The sequence below is a fragment of the Anas platyrhynchos genome, chromosome Z, assembly GCF_047663525.1.
Source record: "Anas platyrhynchos isolate ZD024472 breed Pekin duck chromosome Z, IASCAAS_PekinDuck_T2T, whole genome shotgun sequence".
Classification (NCBI taxonomy): domain Eukaryota; kingdom Metazoa; phylum Chordata; class Aves; order Anseriformes; family Anatidae; genus Anas; species Anas platyrhynchos.
Window position 1 is genome coordinate 34,615,516 of NC_092621.1, and position 27,741 is coordinate 34,643,256.

The following is a 27,741-nucleotide window of genomic DNA, read 5'->3' on the forward strand; positions in this document are numbered from 1 at the left end:
GCAAAGGGAATGTTTTTGAGAGGAGAAGTCTAATGAGAAAAATATTGTGAAACCAGAGGACATACAAAGAATGTGCTGTGACTGATACAAATTCTGGTCTTTTTTTTTATTTTTTTAATTCTGGTCTTTTTTTTTTTTTCTCCTTTTTTCTCTCTCTTTTTTTTTTTTCTTCAAATTAGCTTGGCTGTATTTTATTCAACCTAACACATCCTCCATCCTTCCTCAAGCTTGTTTACTCAGCTGGATGTCCACAGGGTCCAATTTTCCCTCCAATTGCCCTTGCACGCTAATATAATTGCAGCTCATATGGGTAATTGGTCAGCCTACAGCAGTGTTTGCATGCATTTGTTCATCTGCACTACCTGGCAGTCTCTTAAAATGAATTTATAGACTGAAAGTACTATTGAATACTTTGTTTCATTCAGTTTATAAAAGGACAAAACACATCAAGAAATACTTCCAGGAGCTTTAGGCATTAAAAATATTGCAGTGTACACATTACAATTATTTTTATGGGCAAGTCGGAATAGATCTCTGTTTCCACACACCAAAAAGGAGGCAGACACACAATTCAGTTGTATCTAATTTGCAAATACTAAAATAAATAAATTTCAGAGTAGAGATCAACCAGATTGGAAATTATTATGTGGGGAAAAGAGGCCCAGTGAAATTGCAAACAAGAGAAACCAAAATTGTTGGCAGAAAGCAAGAACAGCTTTTTCTGGAATACACACAGAACATAGAATTTTACAGGTTGGTTTTATGCTGTTGTGGGAAGATCAGTATGAAAGTGATTTTTATTACCATTATTACTAGAATCCGGTTCATGGGTTGAAACAGAAGATGCAAGTCCTGTGCCACATTACCATGTAGTTTGTACTCCCTTATTCATGAAGTGTTACAATTCAGCTATTTTAATCTTTTCCTTGCAGACATCACCACTGGCCTTTCTCTTCTGCTCACTGTTCTTGCAGTGGATCTTCCCAGGTCTCCAAAATCTTCCCTGCTCTCATTTCTGCTATGGCTTAGTCTACTGCTCATGCCAGAACCTGCAGCCTCTATTTTATTTCCTCTCTGCTGGATTTTTCTCTAGTTACTAATATTTCTGAACTTCTCTTTAGATCTCTAAATCTAGCGTCTCATTTGAGTGAGACCTGGATGTGGGAACCCTCTTTGCATTGACTTCTCTGGCACCAATTTGCATTTGTACAAAACAAAAAGGCTGCCAATCCAGATCCCTTTAACTAGCTCAGATAGACATATTTTTAGAATCTGTTGCTTGTATGTTTTTGTACGATGTAGTAAATCTTTCATAATCATCCTTGGAACCCTATTTCTCTATTTTCAATTTGCAAATGGCAATTTATAAAAATGTTATATCTACAACAAAGGTTTCTACTTAAGCTAGGCCTTCAGAGAACTGTCCTGGCATAAATGTGCCACAATATGTCTTGATTTTATGTGCTTGTACTCACCCATCAGCACAATTTACATATTTGTTTGTTTTCATTATATACGAGAGTTCAGAAGGCAAAAAAAAATGTGGAAGGGTTAATACATCAGTATAACTACATTTACATTATTCAATTATTTAAGCAAGAAATCTACCAATATTGTAATGAGTGCTGTCATTCTGATAGACACTCCTATTGAAAAACAGATCAGGTTTTCTTGCTTTCACCAACACTCATTTGTTCACTTAATAAGAAACAACAAAGAGGATAAGTACTTTCCTAACTATTAAATGATTTATCAGGCTTCAGTTTTCCAAAGCCATCAATGGGGATTATAGCTTTATCTTTTGATGTAAAACAATTGAGTAACAGTCATTTAAAAAGGAATTGTGAAAATCTAAAAACAGATTTGGAAAATATAAACAAAGTATCTACACAAGATTAAAATAATATTAATGAAGCTCAGAGGAGAAAATAAATTTATTTATTTTTTTATTTAAAAATATGACTTATAAAAATACAATATATAGAAAATTTCAATAGGAATGAAAAATAATACAAAACTGAAATCAAACATAAAAGAAAAACAGAAATATTACATGAATAAACCAAAGAATGAAAGGAAGAAAAAAGACAATACAAGATTTGATTAAAATAATACCAGGGTAAGTTTTCCTGTTTTGATATTATTCAGCCATTCACCTCATACATCACCCATTCTGGCAAAACCTGTATTAGACCTCATAACTTTCAGTAAGTCCAAAGTAAACATTATTCAGAATTGTTTGAAAACTGTCAAGATTAACCAAAGATCAGTTTGACTCAATCATATGCTGAAGTGAATTACAAGATTCAAGCTAATAATTTATAAAAAGTAGTATTATTTTCCTACCTGGCATTCAGATTGAAGCTGTGAAGGATACAGAGTGATAATTTTCAATCTATAAATTGTAATGTGATCTACAATATGTTAGAAAATGCACACAGAAATACCTTTTCACCCACAAATGCATGTGTACTACAATTTAAGTTTGGTACCTTCTAGCTGAGAAAGCATGCATTCTAATGTAAATTTGAATTATTCTTCCAGGCAATAAATACTTATATGGTCCTTGTGGGAACAGCTGACTTCATTCATTCCACTGTACTCGGGCAAGGAATACACAAAATGTTATTGACCAGTTTCAGCAGGACTGAAGTCCTAGGCCTAACGTAGCTCACAGATGCAAGTTTGTCAATGAACCTTGAAGACAGTAGTACAAAAACCTTTAGAAGAACAGCGCATTCTTAAGTATTCAGTAAGGCACTATGTTGCATGAGTAGGGACCCTGTATTTAGAAGTAGTGATTCTTCCCGAAAGCAATCTCTAGAGGCACCTCTACAACTAATAGTTTTGAAGTCTAGATAGTTTGAATAACTTAGAATTACATTCAATTCATTCATGTAAGAGAAATAATGAATTTTGTCTTTATTAATGCAGGAAAAAACTGTCAGTATATCTTCTGCACTCAGCTATTATAGCTGTTAACCTTAAAATATATATATATTTATAAATATATAAAACAGCTAATAATGGTGTGCCTGACAGACTGTGTGGTAGTAGCAATAGTATTTCTATTTTGATATAAACAGCATACCAAGCAGGAATTTGTCACTTTTCATCTATTTTAGATAACTTTAAACAGTGATGAAATTAATCTTTGAAATGCCTGTGTTCTCTAATTTTGAATTTTCAAATAATTTAATTTACACAATAGAAGATTTGCAATATTTTTATAGATAAGTATTTATAACATATTTTCTATATGCAATTTGCTAATGACTGTGAAGCATAGGATTGCATCTTTATTTTGATGGCCTTATCAATATTATAAGTTGTTGTATCCTGAACACACTCAATCAAATTTGTTGTGACATTCCACTTGGCCTTTTATGAACCATGAATATTAATCGATGAATAAAAAAAATTACAAATACCTGAAGAACAGCTCAGAACATACATTTTAAAGCAGTTATGTCTGTTAATAAAGACTGATCCATGGGAGGTTACAGTTAATTTTAAAAAGTTCAAATATGTGCGAATTCAAGTCTCATAGCTGGTCCAATATTTTGACGGAAGAGATATGCATCTCTGATTGCAAATATATACCTGTGCCTGCTCTAGAACATTGCATGTACTGGCTTAGGTCAGAAGATGATGACTCAAGCAACAGCAAAGCAAAAACTAATCTGATTTAAATATAAAATGTTTAAGGAATACAGAAAACTCCCAGCTGTGAGAGAAGTTTTAACAGAACTCATTCAAAGCATTAACTTTTATGTTGTACAGAATTAATTATTACAACAGAAGTGATTTTGACTGGGTAGATGACTACAGCCTTGAAAGGTCTGATCTCTTACATAAATCAGAAGGAAAATTTCTCACAAGGAGAATTTTTTTCCTAGATTAGCAAACGCTTCTTGAAAACATTCTCACTCCCACATTACTAAAATACTGTGTCAGACAGCAAATGCATTGAACAAAACATCCAGAACAATGAGAAATTATTACCATCCTGATTTTATAGGAGATATTACCTACAGGTTCAACCTCTAAGTCACCCACTGAGGTTATTTTTAAGTCTAAGTTTCTGTTTTTCAAACACAACAATTTCAGTGTCATTAATACTAAAAATCAGTTAATCAACAGAAAAACTAACTTAAACAAACTTAAGCTTAAGACAAAGTGCAAACTAAGCTTCTAGAGATCTGGGACATATTGCAAGAAGGTCTTTCATGACTTCACACTAGTTAGCACACCACATGATATGATCTCAAAGGATGGTAAAATGAGCCTGTACCTCTGGCAGTTGAGAACATACTAAGCTGAAGCCTATTAGGACTTGAAAAGCTGTACCACATGCCCACTACTGATGCATTACTTAAGATACATTATTTAAGAGCTAAGAGAGCTAGAAATGTGGCTATTTGGTATATACTATAAGCAATTTATATTGAGGGCTGGACACAATAATCTTTCAGTAGGGAATGGTCTGATTGAAGAGGGACAGGACCTTAGAAGCTCATATGCTGGGCTATATGCATATATACAAAGCTCTCTAATCTTTTTTCTATTAGCACTGATGGACACGTACAATGTTTAGTTGGATCTCTTCACTGGGTTCAAATCTTTGTCTACAGACTTCAACATCAGATAAGAGATTTTGCTGCCAGGGAAAAGCTTGTAGTTTCTTGAAAGAAAAACAAAACAAAACAAAACAGAATAGTACCTATGTATTCTGACAGTTAACTCTCAATCAGTTGCAAGATTGTAAATAAAAATGTATTTCTTATACACAATGCTAATAAAAATCAATTTATTATTCTTACATACATAACACAACTGCAGAATTACAGGATTGAATGAGAAATACTAGGTGTTACTGATAGATATCCACATCATTTTATGTAACTCATCCTTCAGAAGCAGATTCTATGGAAATACATATAGTTTTTATCCTAGAAAGAGTTTAGAAGTACTAATACAGTATTATTGATTGGAATATATGTAGAATAAGTAACATTTTTTGTCCAGAAAGATCAAGACTCCACCATACAAAAAAAACACTTCTAAGGATTGCAATATTTCTAGTTGGGAAAATGAGAAGAGTCAACCAACGGTATTAAGCTTTATCTTTGTGATACAGCTGTTCTAATAAAGCTACCATTTTGTTTTTGTTTTGTTGTTGTTGTTTTTGTTTGTTTGTTTTGTGAGCAGCAGCAAAATGAATTGCATGGTGAAGACAAAGGTTGGAGACCACCAAGTTAAAAAATACACTGAAGTGACAGCAAGCTCAAATGCATGACAGTAGCTTTCTACTACAAGTGATTTACTGCTGGCAGGAAGGCTGGCCAAATACAGCATATGACATGTTATAAAAAGGTGATTTATGTTAACTAACAACATCAAGTTACCAGAAACCCATCTTATTATCATGTTTTGTCTGAATGCAAAGTGGACTTGAAAAAAAAATCTCTTTCACAGTACTGCTGAAATCCTTACTTTAATCACCTACATTCCCCTACTTATGTTACCCCGCTTACATTGGAGTACAGTGGGCTGCTACAGCACAAAACAAAGCATGTTTCATTATTTCTTAGAAGAATAGTTTGCTTAATAAAACCAGACATCTGTATGATGAACAATGAAAGATGAATAATGATGGCATGGATACATAAACGGCAAAACACCTGCTCTTTGCAGTTTCACTTAAAGAATCAAAGCACCTGTTTTAGTCACATCTTCATTTCCACTGCACATTCACAAGTTTCCTTTCACACTCACCCACTGTAGATTCAAGACAAGCAGAAGGAAACCTAGTTCAAAATCTTTCCTTCCACTTGGTTCTCAGGTTCTTACTCGTGAATCCTTCTCAAGACTGTGCATACAAACACTCCCTTCTCTCCTCCACACATTCAAAATTAGGATAAAAAATAAAGTAGCTGCCTAAATAATATTTATATTGGTTCCTAATGTTATGAGTGAAGTCTACGAAAAATTTATTTACCCCCAAAAATCTAACAAAATGAAAACATTTGAGAAATTGTGACTTTGTGACTTTATCATTTTCATCTCAGATTCAGGTAAGATTTTCATATACATCATTTTCTTAAGCTCCAAGGTTCTTCTTTGGGTCATTTGAGTAGGTGCCCTATAATTTAAATTTATAATATATTGTTTGAAAGGAAAGTCTATTCCTTTCTATTCTATTTGTATTCTATTCTAAAATTCTGAAAATTTTCTAGAAAAAATCCCACATGCTACACTACCTTTCAGGCAGACTCAAAACATTATCTGCCTATTTAAGATGCAGTCCAGTCCTGATACGTTAATCTGACCACTAGCACAGACACACGCCCAAATCATTCAATTATTGGTCCAGGTAACTCCTGTGCAATAATGAAGAATGACAGCTGGGCCCGTTCATGCTCCAGGCCACGATTCAACTATTGTTGCATAATATGACCAAAAGAGGGCACTTCGAGAATAAGAGAGGAAAGGCTCTACCCCACATTCGAGCACTAGGCTGACAGAAGACCGTCCTAAAGTCTTCTTACAGAAGACAAAATACTTTATAATGTCCAAGCATAAACATTCTTCATCATTAACTATTAATCATGTGCGTGAGTGCACGGATGTTTGTACGTATACTCTGTAGTCCATTCAGAGCATGTTTATTCCCCAATCTGTGCCTTACCATGACTTTTTTATGTTTCACACTTCCTCTTTCTTAAGAACAATGTACACATTTGGTCTTTGTGTGGATTTTTATCCCCTTATAGCGGATAACATTCAATGCATATCATGTAAAAAAAATAAAATATACAATGTTTATAATTGAGGCTCCAACTATTAAGCTGATTCTGGATTACAGATTTGGTTCTCCAAGTATACTTAAATTACCTGAGATGATGATATTAGAAATCAGAAAGAATAATTATATGCCTCCATAATGAACATACCAAGAACAGTTACATTCTTGATCGTATGTCTTAATAAGCATCAAAGCATTATGATCTGCTATGAAATTTGAAATTTGATTAAAAACCAACCAAACAAACAAAACACTACATTTTGCTTATGACACATATTTAAATATTGGCATATAAGCCAAAACTGACTGCTATTATTGCAGTCTCTCCTCTATGTGCTTTGCAGAGATTACAGTAATTGAATACCTTCCAAAAAAAAGTGAATACAGACATTACTTTAGAATGTATAAACACATTCTTGTTAATTTCAAGTGCTAGTCCAGCCTTTTTATCCACTTTTCATGAAACTCACCTTCATTTACATACTGCTGCCCATACCATCTTAAATTCTAAACTCACATCTATAAACGCAGTGAAAAAAAAAAGAATAGCTGAACATTAGGCTCAAAATTTAAATAATGCATTGTATTCATTTTGTAAGAGAGGAGAAGTGAAGTTAGTTCAAATGTTAGAAGTTGACAAAAAATTCAAGTGATTTTTAAGATGAGCAATTTTGGCAATTTCTATGCATTGTCAAAATCTGTTAATTCAATAAATGAACACCTACCACAGGCAATGACTCTATTAAGATTTTAAGAGCTGATCTAAAAATTCATTATGAACAGCATTCAAAAGCTAGCCATTCATTTTGAATGAACCATTTATAAATTTTCTCCAAATTCAGCCTATATATTGTACACGCTGATTTTGTGCCTTTTTATTATCTATTTGCTTGGCTGTCATTTAACGTGAGTCCTAGCCCATTTAGACAAGACAAGAAACACTATAAGCAGCATAACTTAAAACATTGCAACTCTGAGTTTTTCATGAAAATTTACAGAACTTTCAAAAATCACAAATATCCCATGCTGGTATTTGTACAGATACACAAGGCTATAATAAACTACATATATTTTCCAGATACAGCAAAGTCAAGCCAGTGTTTAGGAACCATTGTCATTTTACCACATGTAACCTTCAGAATGCTTTCTTTGGTTAATTATTTCTGTACAGAAAGGGCCCACAACAAGCTACTGTATATCAATATAATACCCTATTAAATCAGCTAGTAATCTTTACCAGACATATTACTAGCAAATATCTGTATTTATATATAAATATTTTAAAATATTTTCATATATGCTCCCCATTTACAAACACTTAAACTAATTGCAGATAGTCATGACTAAAGAATAAAAAATATAAAATGTGTATCATTCTAATGACAATGTACTATTCTTTACAGTACATTATGCTAATTATATCTGCATTTTTAAAACAAAATAATTCTCACATTTGCACCCTACAACTTTTAAAATTGTTATTTTATTTTGAATTATTGCAAAGAAATCCTTGGGATACTGAGTAAAGCATGTTTTCCATCTGCATACTTTACACCCTGGGACATTTCATAGCTTCTGTTGACAATAAGACACAAATATTTTCCACTAAGATCATATTTATGCAGAAAGATAATTGTAAGATCTCTCTATATAAATAGATACATATACATGAATTTATAAAAACCCTTCTGAGAAAGGTTTAGGAAGAAGTCTGTCTGTTTTAAATGTTATGTTTTATAGTGCAGTGCTGCATGATTAAAACTTTGCATCACAAATAAATGGCAGTATAAATGAATTTTTAACATATGTAGCAGAAAATAAGACCTCAATATTATTTAAAAAGACCTACCGATTAAAAAAAAATAAAAATCAATAAGACACTTAGTGGAAAAGCTAACAATCAGTGTAAACTTCAGTGTTTCCTACCGAAGTAAAAAAAAACAAAAGAGCCAGTATTATCAAACACTGTACAACTGCATTCCAGTCATTTGTTTTTGCTATTAACCTCAAAGACAACAGAAATCCCTTTGGAAAGATAATTTGAAAGTGAATATGCCTAAACTTGAACATACAACTTGTAATAATTTCAGAACAGAATCAAGACCACTATTAAAATAAAGCCTGGGGCACTCTGTGATGTCTATGATTGGTGGGTGGCTTTTAATTGACTTGAAGACTGTCATAGTCCTATTATCATAAAACCTGTAACACACTTCCAGCATGGAGGACCCATCTGTGCCCACCATCCATCTGTTTAGACATGATTGGCAAAGTGGTAGGGAACTCGCAGTGGTTGCCTCTGCCTGAAAGGAATAAACCACAGGATCTTCCAGCGAGTGCCAAAAACTTCTGAGAAGGTCTGCTGCCATGGCTTTCGGGGCCTCGATCTACAGAAGACAGCATTATTAGTGAAAGACAGCACACCCCTGGTGCACTTCAGTCAGCTAAAACAATACAGGTTGGCTGGGGATCCATTACTGGACTCTGATGAATTGTGTCCCAGCATCATAAATACAGCTTTCCTTTCATTATGGCTTGCAGCTGAGACTTAACTTTAGAAAATAGAAATTATCTATGTCATCAATCAACTGAAGGTAACTTTTGAAGCAGAGGAGAACCTCAGGATCAATGCAATGTATGTCAAGAACACAGTAGCAAGTGATTTTCGACCTGTACTTTTGAAAGAAAATACAGCTTCACTTACTATTGATAAAGAAGGAAAATGAATAACGTGAGGCTGCTTTGTATAAAACTAATATTAAAGGATTAGAGAGCTACTGCTAGAGATAATAAGTACAGGACACAGTAACATGCAAAATAATCTTAACAATGCCTTCGGTTCCTCTTCTCTCACACAATTAAAAAAGCAAAACTCCTTCAGCAAATAAATGCAGACATTTTACAGCACTTACACATTTTCACAACAGTTTGACATTTTTTCTATACTCGTAGTGTCCTGTTGAAAAAAAGAAAACAGAATGAAATACTATTTCATTATATTCCTCACTGTTAATATGTTATTATGAAAGCAACTAAATAAGGCAGGGAATTGATTGTAAGCATACACTGCTTTGGCATCAGTCCAGTAGGTTACATATTACTCATATATATTACTCATATTACTCATTATTCTATATTAGCTATAAACAGCTGTGAGATTATATGCACAACAAATTCATTCAATCTGTTAAATGATTTTTACAAACATGATGTAACACTATACTGTGTAATTTTACTATGGTAGAACACACCACAGAATATCAACAAAAATTTACAGTATTATTATGACTAAAATAAATAGACATATTACACTTAATTCATGTGACATTTAGAAGTAATGCGCACAAAGTAAACTCTTGCCATACTTTTCACAAGCACCCATTCCCGACTTGGAGTAGTCCACTGAGATAACCACAGGAATTTAAATACATTTATACCTTAACTTAGTAAAATGGAACTATTAACAGAAGTAGTATTTTGAATAATAGGACCTAATAAGAAGTTTTGAAACAACCATCTTCGTAAGTATCGTAATACAACCAGCACTACTAAGATGAAACCAGCCATTTCCATAGCCTCTAGAGGTAAACACTAAAAATAAAAATGATTTTTTTTTAACTTTTTTTTTTTTTAAGGAAAAACTAAATCGTATCCAGATTGAAGACACTTTTTCAGCTAACAGTAAACTAAATTCATATATTATACTCTTAAACAGGATGGATTTAATAAAATCACAAAGCTTTATAAAGAATACATCAATTTAAATTTAGGTAATCACAAAATTATACTTTTAAAACTACAAACAATGGTACTTTTCTCTCACTTTCACACTACATATTTAATGAAAAAGCCTGCTTTGTATACATATATCTCTTCAATTTTAACTCCAGTAGCATTGGACCTGATGATCTCCTGAGGTCCCTTCCAAACCCTACAATTCTGTGATTCTGTGATTCTTTGATACTAGTGTTTTCAAGCACAGGCACAATTCATTATGTCCCAAAATTATTCACTGGGTCCAAAATGCAGTAAATATTTTTCATGGTTCCACCTTCTTTTCATGGCAGCTTGATATTTCCCTTCACTGTTCATTGATTTAGGCATGTACATAATGCACCTGTCAGATTACACTAGCATTTGAATGAAACTGAGAGCTTGTGTCTATTGTCCCAGCCATACACAGACACAAGGGATGTGGTTTAATTAGGTTGCGACTTCATTAAGTCATCTGGAAACACTACCTAGCAATAAAACCATACTGTGTTCCTTGATTGTTCTTGCCATCAGCGCACTGCTGGGATTCTGCTACCCTCTTTCATAAATGTTTGGAGAGAAATGGTGAAATGTTAGTGGGTTATAATGTAAAGTGAGCTGCTTCCCTACCTCACCAAATGTAGGTGGTCTCAACTTCCCTTGCTAATTTTTTATCTTCTAAATCCACTTCCCAACTATGATTAGTTTTGGAAGAGGATCCCTTACCACTTGCTAAACTGCAAAAATATGTAATTCATTCCCACAGCCTATCAGCTGAATTCTACACTCACTGTGGCAAAGGAGAGATGTCCCCTATTCTCAAAGTTCTTCCCCGTTTCTGCAGAAAAGACATGCCCACAGCAGATTATATAAATCCATTCTGGCACCATCATTAGGTGGATTTGAACTGCTCAGGAGTGAGAGAGGACTGGACTGGAGGCAACAGACTGTAAATAATGTCTGTTGTTCCAATTCCCATAGATAAACTGCTTCTCCTCTCTACTTCATGGGCTTGTCTAGTATATTAGCTTGCCTTCCCTCCCATCACCTTCCACAGGTAGCAAGAAAGCATTAGAAGACACAAGCCATTTTCCTTGCTACGTCAGGACATGACTGAACAGCCAGAGAATATTCTGCTTCCTCGGGCAAGCTTTTTGTCCAGTCTTGTCAGGACGAACATTTTGCTGACCACAAAAAATCACACGCAGTTTTCTGAATATAGGCACAGACAAATAGACACAGGCATTACTTCCATGACATTTCAGTGAGGTTTTAACAGTGGTTTCATGGCATGCTCCTTCCATAACTGCAAAAACATTCCATCTCTAAGAACTAGCCTCCTGTCAACTCAAAGCTCTCTAACTGATAGTATAAAATAATACTATGTTTGAAAGCAATGATTGCTAATTAATTTCAAAGAACAGCACTATACTAGTCCATGCTATAAATGATTTCTAACTATCACAATTTACATTATATTTGCACAAAAGGAACCTTAAATAGCTTTGGGTGCAGCCATAACGTGACAGAATAATACTTAAACTATAGCTTTTTGCTCTGTTTCACTACATCTGCTATCTAAAACATTGTATTTGAGATTTTTGGAGGAATTCCCAGTTTGGGGATTCTGAAGGGGCAGGGTGCTGTTTCTTTTTAGTAGCTATCATGGCAGTAAGACCTGAAAGATGCTCCTCAAAATTTGCTTCTCTCAAAAATGCAGCCCATTACATTAATGAACTAAGTGGAGGCACCAAAATAGGAACTGCAGAAAATGACTGTAAGAAATGCCTGTCAAACTTCCACACCTTTAAAACATACCAAGGATTTTAGTTGGATAGGAAGTCAAAGAAAATACTCCTTCCTCCTTGCATTAAAATGACAGAAACTACTTTTTCCTACTTTAGCTTTACAGTAAAGGAATTGGGACTAAGCAGTGAATCTTTTGTTTCTGGGATACCATTTCAGAACTAAAAAACAAACAAGCAAAATCTTTACACATTGTAAAAGCTGCGAACTAGTGCTGAAGGAATGGGAGGAATCACCTCTCTCCAAAGCTTAACTAGTTAACAAATGCTGGTGACTAACTTGAGAAACTGAACTCCCCTCACTGCTTCCCTCCAAGGCCCCCCTCCCCCCCCCAAAAAAATATATATGTATATATAAAAATAATCCACTGCCAAACAGATGGGCTTATTTGAAATATATTTTCATTTGACAGTGAACCAATTTACCTTTTCACATGAAAGTGAAACTTCACAGCACCCCAGGAAACTCAGCAGCCCCTCTGGAGACAGGAGAGAGAGATGAATTCTTTCAGAGAAGAAAAGGAGGACCAAAAGGAGGATCAGAATAACCCCTATTCTCTGAATAACAAAGTGTTCTGTTTATTAACGCATCTCATGAATTTACGCATTTAATGTAAATGAAGGTTTTGTTACAACACCAGCATTACTACATTCAGCCTAAGAGGCTTTGGCTGTCTGCATCTACTATCAGCTTGGATTACTATTAATAGAAATAGAACACTGCTACAAACTTCTTTGTTTTGTTTTGTTTAAGACTCACACCCTAATGCTGATGTTAAAATCTTTTGGGAAGTTGGTACTCATCCAGACTTTGAAAATAACTTTGTATGAACAAACTTGGCGTATCTATTGAGTCCTAGTAATATCTATCTTCAAGAAAAATATAAAAATTCCTATTTCATAAAAGACAAGATTGACTAACCAAGATCTAATTAATTTCACATTAGGGGTCATCTGGACCCCAAATGTCATCATCCAGATTGGAAACAAATACTTGTTCTTGCGCTTGGCTATTCAGAGAAACACAACCACTAACAAGGACCTTAAAGCAACTAGGGACAAAAAATCATACCTTAATGAGAAAGACAAAAGAAATTAGAGGAAGTAAACACAGAAATTATTAAAAACATACAGTTTTAAAAGAGAGACAAAGAGCAAAGGGTTCAGATTCTTCTGATGGGATACAGAATGTTGTGGGTTTTTTTAGTTGGTTGGTTTTTGCCTTAAGGACTTACTGCTAGAAGCAGCTTGCCTGCTCTAAGTAAGCTATTGCAACAGCTAAGACCGTTGTGAAGAGGCAATAAGAGTACTGACTGAATTTTGTAGACTAACTTAAGATTAATTTGCAAATGAATGCACTTGTGCTACCTACTAAGAGAAAGAGATCTTCCACATCTATATTTTTAATAAGCAATAACCACCTGCCTCAAAAAAGAGGTTTTTAAAAAAGTGTTTTAACAAACTGTGCTGTAGGATGTAATTCATCATGAACCAGTTTATGATAGATCAAGCACATGGAAAGAATATTTTCCTCTGATTCATATTTTCCAAAGGAGAAGCAGTAATTTGTAACTCACAGGACTAACTCCAAAGCACGCAGCCACAACCTCTGGTTCAATTTTTCTTATATGCTTGCTTAAAGTGATGTGTAAGAAATACAGCTTTATTACTCACATTTGAAGAAGGCAAGCATTAAGCTTGCCTTAATCTTAAGCTTTCTTAATACAGTATTTTCAGATACTCAATATATAAGAATCAGAAAGAAAATACGGCAATGCAGAAAGAGGAAAAACAAACAATCTTGGCAAGCTTTCCGGGATTTGCAGCCATTGCTTTTATGTGGAAGTGCCATTCTATCTTGAACAATCTATCATTTTTTTATTCTTTCTACTTAACATCTTTTCCATCTTTGTAAGCATATGACAGGTGAGCATTTGAGGAATACCAAATATTGAGACCTTCACAAAAAGATCACTTAATATTTCAGAAATTTCCCCTGTTGGCCCTAATTACATTTAGATTTTATGTTTAGCTACTTTTCAACATTGTTTTCATAATCTTGACTTCTCATGTAAGAAAGTATGATGAATTTTATCAATATTAGTGAAATTCAGCCTGAAAATTACTTCTGTATTTTTAAATTCTTAAATTGTGTGCAAAATGAAAAATGAAGCTACATTATACCTAAGGAATATTCCTCCTAGGCTCTTCTAGGCTCTGATGAATTTTGTTAAGTAGATTTTTCATTATTAAATCCGTCATTACTAAATGACTCAATGAAAAGAAAATATATAACAACAAATTAGGAGCACATTTGCACAGAAGATTATACAAACAGATCTATTTTTTTCATATTATTTCAAATCTATGGTGTGCTAGGTGCTGATGTCTGTTTGACAGCAAGATACATGACAAAACACATGTATTATTTCTCTTGATACTTACCAATATCATCTTAAGAAAAAAACAATAAAGAAAAAAATGTCTTGCAAGGCTAGCTGTTGACCTTCCTCACACAGAAGTCATTTTAATGGTCTCATGTCTTAATTTGACAACCCATGTATTAAACAAAATGTACTCAGCACTGAGAACTCTAAGACATCATTATCATAAGTTACTTATTTTTAATTGTTCAAAGGAACTTCTTTTATTATCTAGAAAAATAATTGAGCTGTAACAGGCCTTCTTCCTTGAGTGATGAACAAGATATTTTTTGTATGACATTTTTGTTTCTCTGCAAAGCATAAAATGCCTTTGACTATTTTTTTTTAAGTTATACAACTCTTTAATACTAATGTAAATAATGATTTTCAATAAAAGCATTCTCTAAAAATCTTAAAAGCTAAAACCATGCAGTGATCTAAACCAGATGAGATCCTTTTCCACTATGGATGTTTTACACTTGAACTTATTCTTACATTTGAAATAGCTTATAAGAGAGATTTTTAAAAGAAATTAGAATTTTATTTTTATGGTAAATAAATAGACTTTTAAGACTTTTAAAAAGTTAAACCATTTCCTAGTCTATTTGAGAAAAGTAAATTAGAAGTTCAAAAGACTTTATACGGTTACCAAAATCTCATTCAATGACCAGAATGTGATTAATTCCTGACCAATTAATTTATAGGACTTTATGCAGTCTTCTAATAGGAGATTTACCTATAGGTGGATTAAAGGTAGAGAGAGAAAAAGGAGAAGGGATAAGAACAAAGCAGATACAGACAGACAAGATTTGCATGAATATATTTTCCATTTTATCTCTAATTTCAAATTATTATTTGGGTTTACAGTTTACATACAGCTTTCTCTCTACAATTACTTTTTATTTTATAGTTTATTACAACCAAGTAAAGAATACATAGGCCTGGGAATCCTAATTTCCCCTTCCAATCTCAGTTTCTTCTATGCTAACTTAATTATGAGGATTAATAGTTCTTTGATTAAATTTCTGCCATGTTTAAAAAAAAATCAGGAAAAGCCCTTATTACTTCACTAATCAAAGAGTATTTAATAGATTATCTGATTAAAGATGTGATTACAAATACTTTTAGTTATAAGATATTTATTTTTCAAGACAAAAGGCATTTTAGCACAACTACATCACTTGTGCTTGCTGTATATTAAAAAGCAATGGATCAACACTACAAAATATGTAAAGAATTTAACAGACTTTGTTTTATTCATAAAATAACTCCAAATACATTTTCATTATTTTGCATTTCATCTCTCTTAAAATTTTGTCTAACTGATTCCACAGGGAATTTTATTTTTTTCACTTGTGTTTTCATTATTTACACTTCATTTTGCATTATGCTATTAAATGAAATGATACTCCTAAAGAAAACTGACTCCTTGAAAATATTCCTTTGGGATAAAAACATCAAAACTTTAGTTTGTACAACTTCCATCTTTTTCCCATTTTGTTAAAATGATTTTATTTTCTTTTGAAAATGAATGAAACACTGATCAAAATGAAAAAAGTTCCTGACTCTCTGTAAGTATCAGCCAGAGCAAGTAAAAGGTAAAATATATTTATTAGTAATTTAGGATGCTCATGCTGAAATATATCTGTTTACTACAACGAAAATACTACTGTAGTATGTTCGCTACTTAAAGGTGAAAGGAGAAACACTGCAACAATAACAAAGGATAGTCCTTAATAAATATCAACATTTAAAAATACTTCCGAAGGGAAAAATTTATGTGGATAGGCATCATATTGTACACCAGACAGACTGTTGAACACCAGCTGTTAAACTATTTTCCTTTCCATCCTCCCCAAGGCAAATGAAGGGAAATTTTTCTCTACCACATCCACCCAGCATTGAGGCTCCAGGATACTGGCATATCACTGTACACCATTCAAACCCTTAATTAACAGGAAACCCCGGCAGCATTAATTAAATTAATAAAGTCACTGTCCACTTAGTTTACGATAATACATATGCTACCTTGCATAAAGAACACATGTTATCTGTTACATTTATAAAAGCCCATCCATTACATAGTTCTGCCCCAAAGAAACAAGTTAATTACTAAACAATTTTAAATAAAAGTATTTCTTTACAGTACTGACACTTAAAATCACAGAAAATCATATTTTATGGACTATGTTGGAAAATTTAAGGAAATGTATTTAATTCTATATAAATAGTTTATTTGAACATATGGAAAAATGGAAACAAACTGTTTAATGTTTGAAATAAAAAACAATCAAAGGTAATCCTTTAAAATTAGGGTTCAGATTAGTCTCTGCAAAGGATGCTGTTTAACTGAAACATCTGGTAGTGTTATGTTGAGAGACAGACCTTTTTTAACTTTGGAAATGAGATTAGTAGATCCGTTATTTGTAAGTGTCCAAGTAATTTCTAATTATTTTATCTGGGTCACAGATAATCCGCTTTTACAGGGCTTCCACAATGACATCAGAGGATCACTACTGAACTGATTATCCTGTTACCTTCCACCATCCATGGGAAGATGGGATTTTCCTTTTGTACAGAGGAAGAGAAAGAGAGAAGTGGCTGATTGCTTCAGACAGGTGGCAGCCCACAAAGTAAAGAACAGCACAGACCCTGAGAAAAAAGAAACCCTCTCATATGCAAAAGGTACCAGCCTTAAAAGAGGTCAACAAATTGTATACTACTTATATTGTGCAACTTAATGCTACTTAATCTTGTGCAACTTAAAATCTCACTAGATATGGAAAACGTGTGAAAAAGTGTTGTTTTGCAACACATCAAAATAATCAGAGAAACCATTATTTATAGGCCATGCCATATTATTAAATACTTGTATTACCATAATACTTCGTAGATCAAACATAACTGACATGTCAGAACCTTACTGTATCAATTCAAAAAAAAAAAAACAAAAAAAATTTTAACAGTTGAAGTGATGTGAAAGATATAAAGAAATACTTTCTTTAAGCGGAAGCAGAACCTGAGCAAAAGAGACAATTGCAAATACCAGGGCTAGTTTTGTACTAACACACAAGGAACCTGACAGTTCCTCCTTTTTAAGTGATCCTGGGTAACAGCTCTTTACCTCTTGCAATAATAAACTTGGAAGAATCTATAGCTGGTAAAAATACTTCTTGTTTCCCCCTAGGTGAATTTATGCCTTTTCCTATTAATGAATGAATAGGTTATTTCTTTACTTTTAGGAAAACAAATACCTGTTGCATATAAAAAATATCAAATGACATAACATTTGTTTAGAAAAAAAAAAGAAAGAAAGAAAATAACATCTTGAGAAAAGAAGCATGTTTCTGGATAATATTTAATTTAGCTGTTAATTAAATTTTATTACTTGACATGCGAATAACTACAGAACAAAAAAGTAACTGGAAATAAAATGAAGTAAATTTTGCTCCTCAAGATTTGCTCTTATACAAATGCAAGATACTCCTATCTACACAAACTCAGCATTTGTCATTGCAGTACAATGCCATGAACAGGCATAGGCAGCAGTTACATAAGTCTGCGTATGCTTTGGATGTTTTTTGTGAAAACTTTAAAACTTTTCTGAACTTGAACTGTCTCAAGAAAGCAATAATTTATATATAAATACTATTTTTACTATTTATGACAAACCACAAAATATATAAAATATCTCCCTCTATCTCTGTGGACCCGATGGCCTTTCGAGGTCCCTTCCAACCCCTTCAATTCTGTGATTCTGTGATTGCTTGAGGTGAAAGAGAAATGATTGATTTCTCATGGGAGAGGGAGTGTTCCAGCTAGAAGTAGTCTGAAGTAAGGGGTACCAATAATAAAAAGATGTTCTCAGTAGCAGAACTATATATATATATATATATATATGCATATAATCTTATTTATTTATTTTTAACCTACTGTTTTATGCTATGCTTGCCTTTGCTTCTGAAGTAGCCATTGAAAAATATTGTGCTGCCTACGAATCTAAGAATACTGCCTTATTTCCTATTACAGAAGATAAAATTTATATTTGCAGAACAAGCAATTACAGGGAATAGAGGACTGAAAAAGCAACTGCCAGGCATGGAAGATAAGTAGGCCTTCAATATAAATACATTGTCAGTTTTGGAAATTACACCAGACTGTGCTGTCTTCATAGCTGAAAATGCCACATGGATCTTCAGAAAATTGTAAGTAAGAACACTAATTTTTATAATGAAATTTTAAGAAGAGTATCTTCTAAATTAAGATCTTAGACTTTCTCCCCATTTCAGAGAGTTCTGAATGAAAGAGATCTTAGCCTTCTCTTTCTCCAAAGTATCCAAATACGTTACCCAAGAGAGATCTGGTGTATATGGGGAAGAAGTGCTAAAACTCAGGATGATCATGAGAGTAAAGGCAAATATAGCTTTGGGAAAGCAACTGCAGGAGGATGAAAAGAGGCATGCGCCTGTTCTGCTAAAAGGGTGCTTCACATATGCTAGTTTCTAGGGAGAAAGCACTAATCTCGTATAAAGTGGCAACCTCAGCTGCTCCTCTCTTCATGACAATAATTCATGTCAAAAGTTCCTCTAAGGACAGTTTTTGCCAACCAGCTGCTCTCCTCTCATTATGGGAAGTCACCTCCCCTGCTCTTTGGTTGCCTGGACCTTCAGATGAGATATAAATAGCATACTCATGATACCCCAGCAGAAATACCACAATACAAAAGGTGGTTTACATACTCAGAGAGATTACTGCATATTAGGAAACTCAGTCTGCTAGTCACTTTGCAAGTAGTACAGCATTAAGGACAGCCTTCATGCAAGAGCCAAATATAAGCATACAAGTTAAAATGTTTTTATTTTTGCCTGAGAGAACACTCTTTCCAAGCATCTTAGAATCTGTTGAACACACTTGAAAGAGGATAACAGAAGATTACACACATTTTTTCTTAGTTTAATAACTCTTACATAATGGATCTACTGTTACAACACAGAGTTATGCAATGACAGTCACAGAAGTTCAGTCAACTGCACAGCAACACTGTACTTTGACAAGCACACAGAGCAGAATAAATCACCTGCACTTCATAATATATGTCCTTATTTTTAGGTACTGCCCTGTTTCAAACATTTGGAACTATATTGGGCATATCCTTTACATTACATGAGTTAGACAACAGTTTTGACTTTAAAAATAAAAATAAAAATAAAAAAATCAAAGAAGAGAAAATGCCGGTATTTCTACTTAAAATCTTACAAAAACTCCTGATCTTTCATACAGCTTGTCAAGATCGGATAGCTCAATTTGTTAAATAGCTCATGTTGGCAAAGACCTACTCTGCTCAGAAATATGCCATCTACAAAGGGCATTTCATGCAAATTCATTCCATACATTTAATTTTACCTGTCTCACTGCAGTGGCAAAAAGGTTAACTGATAGCAATTTTACTTCTGTAAACATGAACAATCAGTAGAGGTGCTCTGAAGTCGTATACTTATTTTGCTTCATAATTAGGCTACATACCAATCATTTATATTTGAGCAGAACCATCATAATGTGGAAACCATCCATAAATATTGAAGCAAGAAGGTGTTATTTCAGGTACTAGTTTTTCATTACCCATAGTGCTAAGGAAGGAAGAAAATTACAATTTCAAATCCCAAGTTGCTTCTGTGGGACTGACAGTAAACAGAAAACTTTCTATATATGAACAAGATATGGGAAAATTGGGAACTGTGTGTTTTTAAAATTGGCATGTCCAACATTCCTGAAAAAAATTAGCCTTAGCTGCTTGTATTACTTTGTTCAGTGACACAAAACAGAAACTACGGGATTGGTTTCTGGAAAATTAAATGATGGTCCTGCAAGTTTACATTATGGAGAATGAATAAGTTTTCCTACAAAAAAAGTTCAAAGTTAGATAAATCCTGAGTCTATTTTTCCTTCCAAAAATGCAATTTTGACAAAATTTGAAATACAGGTAAATAACAAAGATAAAATCCCAAACACTTGAACTCACTAGGTTCATCTAGCAATGTCATATATATCATTCAAAGTAGATCGTAGAGCTGCAATGTTGATTGTCCCTATTACTTAAAAACAACTTTTATCCAGAAGCTGTGGAACTAATCTTGGTTTGATATTAAACTGCAAATGCAGGAACCAAGAAAATGTTTATCTGCTTTTCTGTACAAGTATGAAAAACAGAGCTGCTGCTCTGCTGCACCTTTTTCAAAAGGCCCATATTCTCATCAACCTCTCTTGCACACATCTGAGTACCTTCAGCAATTTCTATAGTGCATGCTTTCAAGAACTGCTGCAGAGCAATTAATGTAACATGAATGCTCTAACTGTGCATGTCTATGCCTGCAAGTGTTTGAGTTTTCTCTAAATTACCCTCAAATCTGCACTACTAGTCTTTGATGACTGTGCTCCTCTGTTAAATAAATTTTGATCTGTACCTTATACTAAATTAAGCCTAATTTCATAATTAATTCATTATTTTAAATAGAGCTCATCACAGCCAAAATTTGCTTAGTTTATACAGGAAGTCTAGATCCTGAACAGCAACTCCACACAGTACACAATGGACACATTACTATCTCTAGGTGATCACAGCTTGTTGCTTCTAGAGGACACAAACTTCTCCACATTGCGCACTCAGAACTGGGGGCAGGTACACCAGTTTTGTTTTGCAGTTCTACACATCAGAGGACTGTCTTCGCAAAGCGCACCTGCTGCCCTCTCATCTGCCTTTTCCAATGACTAGCCAAAACTGTTGGGAAGTGCTTACAGGGGAAGCAGATCTCCACACTACAACACGAACAATCAAAAACTGTACAGACAGATTTTCTGACACAACTTGCAGGCTAAGCACAACCTCATCAGATGCGGTTTTGTTCAAGTCTGACTAGCAGATTTCCTCAAAACGACTGCATTTTTTTATTCCTGCCAATTCCATATTCATCAAAGAATTAACAAGAAGAAAGAAAAGGATCATGCTGCTGGTATGGAAAAAAGGCATGGATATGAAAAAGGCAGGGTACCTTCAGAAGACAAAGGGTAATTTTGTGGAAGAGTATCTGGACATTTAGCGTAAAATCCATTCTATCAATTGAGAAAATCTTATGAAAATTTGCATCTTCCTCTATGACCGCTCCCCATATGACAGGTTGCTAAACTCTGGGCGACTGATTAAACTGGAATTATCATGTACCTAAATATTGATGTGTACCAGAACTTGAAAAGCATTGCTTCCATCGAGACACTTTCCCACTCAGATGTAGGGGTGGGTGAACACTAGTAAATTTACCAAAGATAACACACCCTAATCAAACTGTAGCTTTTAAGAATTTTGAAGGGACTCTGAAGGCACACAGTAAACTGGCTCAAATACTAACAACATTACAGTAGTAGATGGTGACAGTAACTTGAAGGGGATCAGGATCCTGCTTACTTAAAACCCTATGTTAAAGGTTTCTATTTGACTTTGATGTCTGGAAGAACAAATGCAGAATTTCTGTAGACCAGTGACTGACAAAAAAAAAGGGGGGGGGATTTGAGACTGCCAAAACAAGAGAAAACCAAACATAACCCAAAACGTACATAGCCACCAATTTCACTTAAGCAGGAAAGATCTGGAAAGCATTAAAAGATTAAGGTTCAAAAACTTGAGTGATGGTTTCAGCAGCATCCTTCTAAGTAACATCATCCATTGCTTCTACTTTCAATTGTGACCACGGTTCCTTTCAGCTGTACGTTTTTTGTTTTCCATTTAAACAAATACCACCAGTATGTATCTTGAGAAACCAGAAGAAAATGCCTTTTGTGTGTGGGCAGGTAGCTTCGGTTTTTTACACATCCATTCCTCTGCAGTGGTCCAGAAGTTAACAACCCTAAAACAACAGTAAAGCTGGGGTGCAGAGTGCCTGCAATTTCTCTAGCCACCACAGAAAGGTGTAGCCACAGACACCCACAACTTACAGAAGACAGCAGCAGCTTAACAGGGCAGTTCACTCACATCTGAGGTCACCAATTTCACACCCTCAACCACGTTGAAAGTGGTTGCGGAGGAATTCTTTACAGAGGATCCAAACACAGAAGTACAGATGCTGTGCAATTTGTGTTTGGAGATACACACCTGAGGAGTCTGAGCATGGCACTGAATAACCCCTTCTAGGCAGCTCACAGCTTACTTTGAGCAGTTGAACACGACTAATAATTGAATAGTATAGGTCGGAAGGTTCTTTTAGATGTCAGTGCAACAGAGTCACATGGTGTGAATGGGGATCCCAATAATGGATTTCTACTTCTCCAAGCAATCCCATACCTAAAAACTCACGCATAAAAAGCAAGCACAATAGTTCCTCTGCTACAGGAAGGGTGTAGTGAGAGGTCCTACTGCAGAGCCCATCCACATCTGAAATTATTTTGTGGTGTATTTGTTTGAAGGAGGTTGACAAGGAGGACAAGACAGTTCAGGTATAGTGCAGCTCTGCAATCCACAGAAATATGATTTAAGCACATAAAAGAAGGTTGGACTTGAAAATACTATTTTTTGCTCATATCCATTCCACAGTAGTAGTCAGCTCACTAGGTGCAATGGGACATACATTACAGTATAGTTGAGAACTGACATAGAAAAAGACTTTTCAGCGCTTTATACAGCCTGAAATGTTGGTGGCAGTCTAACAGTGTTAGGAAGTGTCCCAAGTTTCAGGCATATGTGACAATCGGTTTCACTCGGAGTTACTGTTTCATGTATACTTATAGTATCTGGATAGATGCTGATGGCCATAGCCAGAATTTAGTCCACACAGAACAGAACTGGAGGTTTCTGTTTTATTCATTTTCTCCTGCATCATTTCTGTGTTTTAGCATAGTGCTAAACACATGGCTTTTTGTTCTTTCTCCTACATCCATTTAACAGATACTCAAAAGACATCCACATTTCAGCATTTGAACATTAATGCTCCTTGATTTTCTGCCTCTCCCACTAGAGGGAGAAGAAGCAGGATCCAGACATCCGCACCACTTCAACTAGATACCTAGCAAGGCATAGTATGGGATTAGAAAAACTAATGTACAGGGACACAAAGGTTGTGTGCCAGCATATAAACAGGGAGGTGACAACCTGTCAGGTAGACCCTGGAACAGAAATCAGACACAATAACGGGGCACAAACGTAAACAGACCTGGGATTGAGAGGAAGTGCAGGAAGTAGTCTGTTAGAGCAGCTAGAAGATGCCAAAAATACAGTAGAGCTACAGGCACACAAAAATCAGGAAGCAACAAAAACAATAAATATGTTTTTATCTAACAGAAGTAAAAACTATGCAGCTTTTTTTTTTTTTTTTGGTCCTTTATTCCATACAAAGGAATTACATAATACACTTAGGCATTTTTCCATCATACACCTAAAAGGTTAATACTGTGTAAAACATGACCAAAATGAAATCTCAGGTAAATCTCAGTCAGTTGTAGTCACAAAGATGCCGTTATCTTATACTTCACTATTTCTAAAAAAAAGTTTTGCAGGCTAGATCATACACTCTTTCGGATATGTCCACGTCTGACTAATGTGCTCTCCTTGTTGAACACTGGAGTATTTTAAATAATTCTTTGGATTCTCGATATAATTCTAAACGATTCACTAGTGGTGATTCATTTTTAATGTACAGAAAGGGATGTTACAGCAATAAAAGCTTCCTTTTATATTTATTAAATTATCAAATTCATCTAACTGAAAAATGTTTCCAAACAGAGTTTTTTTCTGTACCTTTAAATACAGAATATGCATTTGGACTGTAACAATTTACAGTCAGAATACATAATCCCATTCCACAACTTAGTAATTGAAAAGATATGAAAGGAAACTTTTTTATTAAAATACTTAACAAAAAGTCTGTGTTCTCAGAATCTATGATTTATCAGCAGGCCTCACTGCCACAAAGCCAGAGACCACCGCATATAAGATTTTAAAATAAAAACAAGAATCAAAACTCAGGAAATACATACCTTGTACACTTTATCAATCCAGGACAATGTAAGGTTAATTTTATTAATACTAATCAGGAAATTCCCTTGATTGGTGAGTTACTACACACTTGTTTCCTAGAAGGCTTCTTAAGACTTCCTTCAAGAAGAAATCTTGACAAAGCACATACCAACTAGGTGCTTCATAGTAGAAATGCTTCTCTATTGTCCATTAAATACAATCTTCTTTTTTACTTTTAATATGTTTATTGAAAATAAAACTAATATATGCCTCTAAAATTAAGGGATTAGATACTTACAGTGAAAATACCCATTAGTTGAGTGTAAAAGAGTCCACTTATTCCACCTAACATTATTAGGCCCATGAAGGCAGATATTCTTAGAAGAGCAAGTTCATGTCTAAATACAAAAACATCCTAGAACGAGAGAGAAAGGAGAGAGACTTTAGCATTTAAAAATTTATTAGAGTCTTTGAACTGAGTGGTAATACTAGATAAGAGCTGCACCCGAAGAGTTACAGCTAGAGACAAACATTGGATTTTGAGGTATGTGGCAAATTACTGATATATTTATGTGCTAAAATTATAAAACAATCATTTATTTATACATGTAAACATGGTTTTTTGATTGTTTTTTTTTGTTCTTTTTTTTGTGTGTGTGTCATACTGCTAAGAATACCTCATTCAGGTATTTAAGGTTTGGGAATACATTAAGCTCAGACATGTTATTCCTTATTTTATCACCTCAAACGGTGTCAGATTGCTACACACAAGCTCCAAAATATAAGAAAGCCATTCTGTTAAACTGTCTAATTTGTAAGGCTTCTATATCTCGGCTCCTAGACACAAGTTTTCTTTTATTACCATCTCTTTTATAATAAAAATAATTACATTTCTAGCTTAAAGACAGTACCTATAAAATCCAATGTCTGTATTCAATTGGTCTAACTGTAATACTGCCTATTATCCAACAAACTTATCTTCATCTATTAAATCTTATTTTCAAGTGGCTGCTTATGACTTTGGATATGGGTGCACAACCAGGTTGCTTCAGGGTAGAAGAGGTTATGAATTTACTGTATCACATGCACCATATTTTTAACACAGGAAAACATTTGCACATGGCAATTACTGTAGATGTACTTACTGCAAGTTCACACCCCATCTTACCCTTTGATAATGAGTTAACACATCCATTCTCTTATTTGTAAGTTATGATTATGTTCTCAGGGCTGTCTTTTGAATGTACACATCTGTTCATCCACTTAAAAAAGCAAGATCACAGCAGGAAACTATTAAAACCTTTTAAGTAAACTTTAAATTACAACCAGAATATAAAAATGAACTCAATGAAAAAAAAAAATCCTACTGCTTTTGAACTTTCCTTCTTTATGTTCAGCCACTAGGACCTAAGAAGAGGAACTCTTACAATAAGAATATGGGGTTTTAATTAAACAGGGAACAGTTAAAGCAAATTATATTTTTTAAAAAATTAATTTTATGTTTAAGTTATTTCCCTGAATGTTCAAAATACAAATCATGGAAAACGTTTATACTGGCTATTAAAGTCAACAATTACTGGAAAAGAAGATATCAGCAACTATCAGCTAAAAACAAAAACAAAATGCAAAACCCACTCATTTTTTCTGAACTGTTAAGGCAGCTCTTATTAGGAATGTCCTTTCTTACAGATGTACAGAACACACTCATCATTTCCTTTTTTTTCTTTTCATTCTGTCAAGTTAATTCAAAGTTAAATAATCTCAAAACCAGACATGCTGATTTTTTTTTTCTTTTTTAACCATCTCTCCAAACATTTAAAGAAAAACAAGGTCAGACACCACATTCTACTAGGTATAAAACAGTTTCTCCTCATAGGTATGTTGCTTTGTTGTATCTGAAATGTTTCAATGTATTCACATTCATCTTGACAGAAAACACTAAAATGTGACTGCCAACAGTGCAGTCACATTCTGGATCTAATATCATACTTCCCCATTAGCACAAAAATATTTGTAACAACACATCTCTTAGCATCCCAAGACTCCAAAGGACTTCCTTCTCTTCAGCATGGTCTTCAGTAGGAAAAAAGACATCACACAATACTGAAGAAAATCTTACTGTAAAAAACACAGTTAGCATTTTCCCTTTGACCTTTCTAACCCAAGACACAGAAAAGGAAAAACTTTTGATACTGAAGAACTAGGAATACTACTGTCTTTCCTTCCTTCCTTTCTAAAAGAAAAATTCATCTACAGCAGAAGAAGGGGGGTTGCTGAAAATCTAAAGAGAAGAGGTGACACTGCCAACGTTTTTTTCCCCCAGCCATTACATGTCCCTAGTGGAACCGATGTCTCTGAGGCAACGATGACCTGGAAATCAATACTGAGTCCTAGTCTAGCATTCTGTACAGACGACAGTATTTTCCTACAGACACACAGAGTCTTCTTGTAATTGGACCTTAGTAACAGCTATTTTCACAATTCTACCTTGAAACTGAATTCCATGAAAGTAGGTAAGAGAACAGTTAAAAGAAATTAATTTAAACCACAGCAACGACACTAATTGTATATTTAGGATGATGATGCTTTATATAAACATTCACCCCAATTTATTTTCATTGTTCTTTCTCAGGACTGTCAAAAACATCATCCGCTGCTAAGAAAACCAGTCAAAACTATCCTACATCAACCCTCAAGACTACTCAATAATTAACTAATCCCTCTTTCAGTGTATTTTCGAGATGTCCTGTTGTTCAAACACCATTAAGATTTACCCATGTCAGTGTAATGTGAGTACTGAGACATCCTGCCCCCTTGACTCTCCAAAAATCACGTTATTTCTGCTCAGAGAAAGAACTACACAGACTGAGCAACCAAGTATAATCACACAGAAACTCTCTCGTGGCAAAATAGAATTTTGTTCCACAGCAGCTTTCTTCCATACCGGGCCAGGCT

General features: G+C 34.3%; 1 protein-coding gene across 9 annotated transcripts in view; it reads right to left on the reverse strand.

The window, feature by feature from the left end:
- Nucleotides 1-1,916: 1,916 nt before the first annotated feature.
- ZDHHC21 (zDHHC palmitoyltransferase 21) overlaps nt 1,917-27,741 on the reverse strand; it is a 47,386-nt gene continuing 21,561 nt past the window's right edge. For 8 of the 9 annotated variants that reach the window (XM_038170275.2, XM_072030842.1, XM_038170270.2 and 5 more), the window contains 3 exons: nt 25,085-25,201; nt 9,721-9,764; nt 1,917-9,195 (listed from right to left, as the gene is read on the reverse strand). In XM_038170275.2, coding sequence (XP_038026203.1) covers nt 9,063-9,195; nt 9,721-9,764; nt 25,085-25,201 — 294 coding nt within the window. In that variant the 3' untranslated portion in view covers nt 1,917-9,062. Of the gene's footprint in view, nt 9,196-9,720; nt 9,765-15,463; nt 17,442-25,084; nt 25,202-27,741 lie in introns of those variants that run through there. The other variant, XM_038170279.2, reaches the window with a different exon arrangement.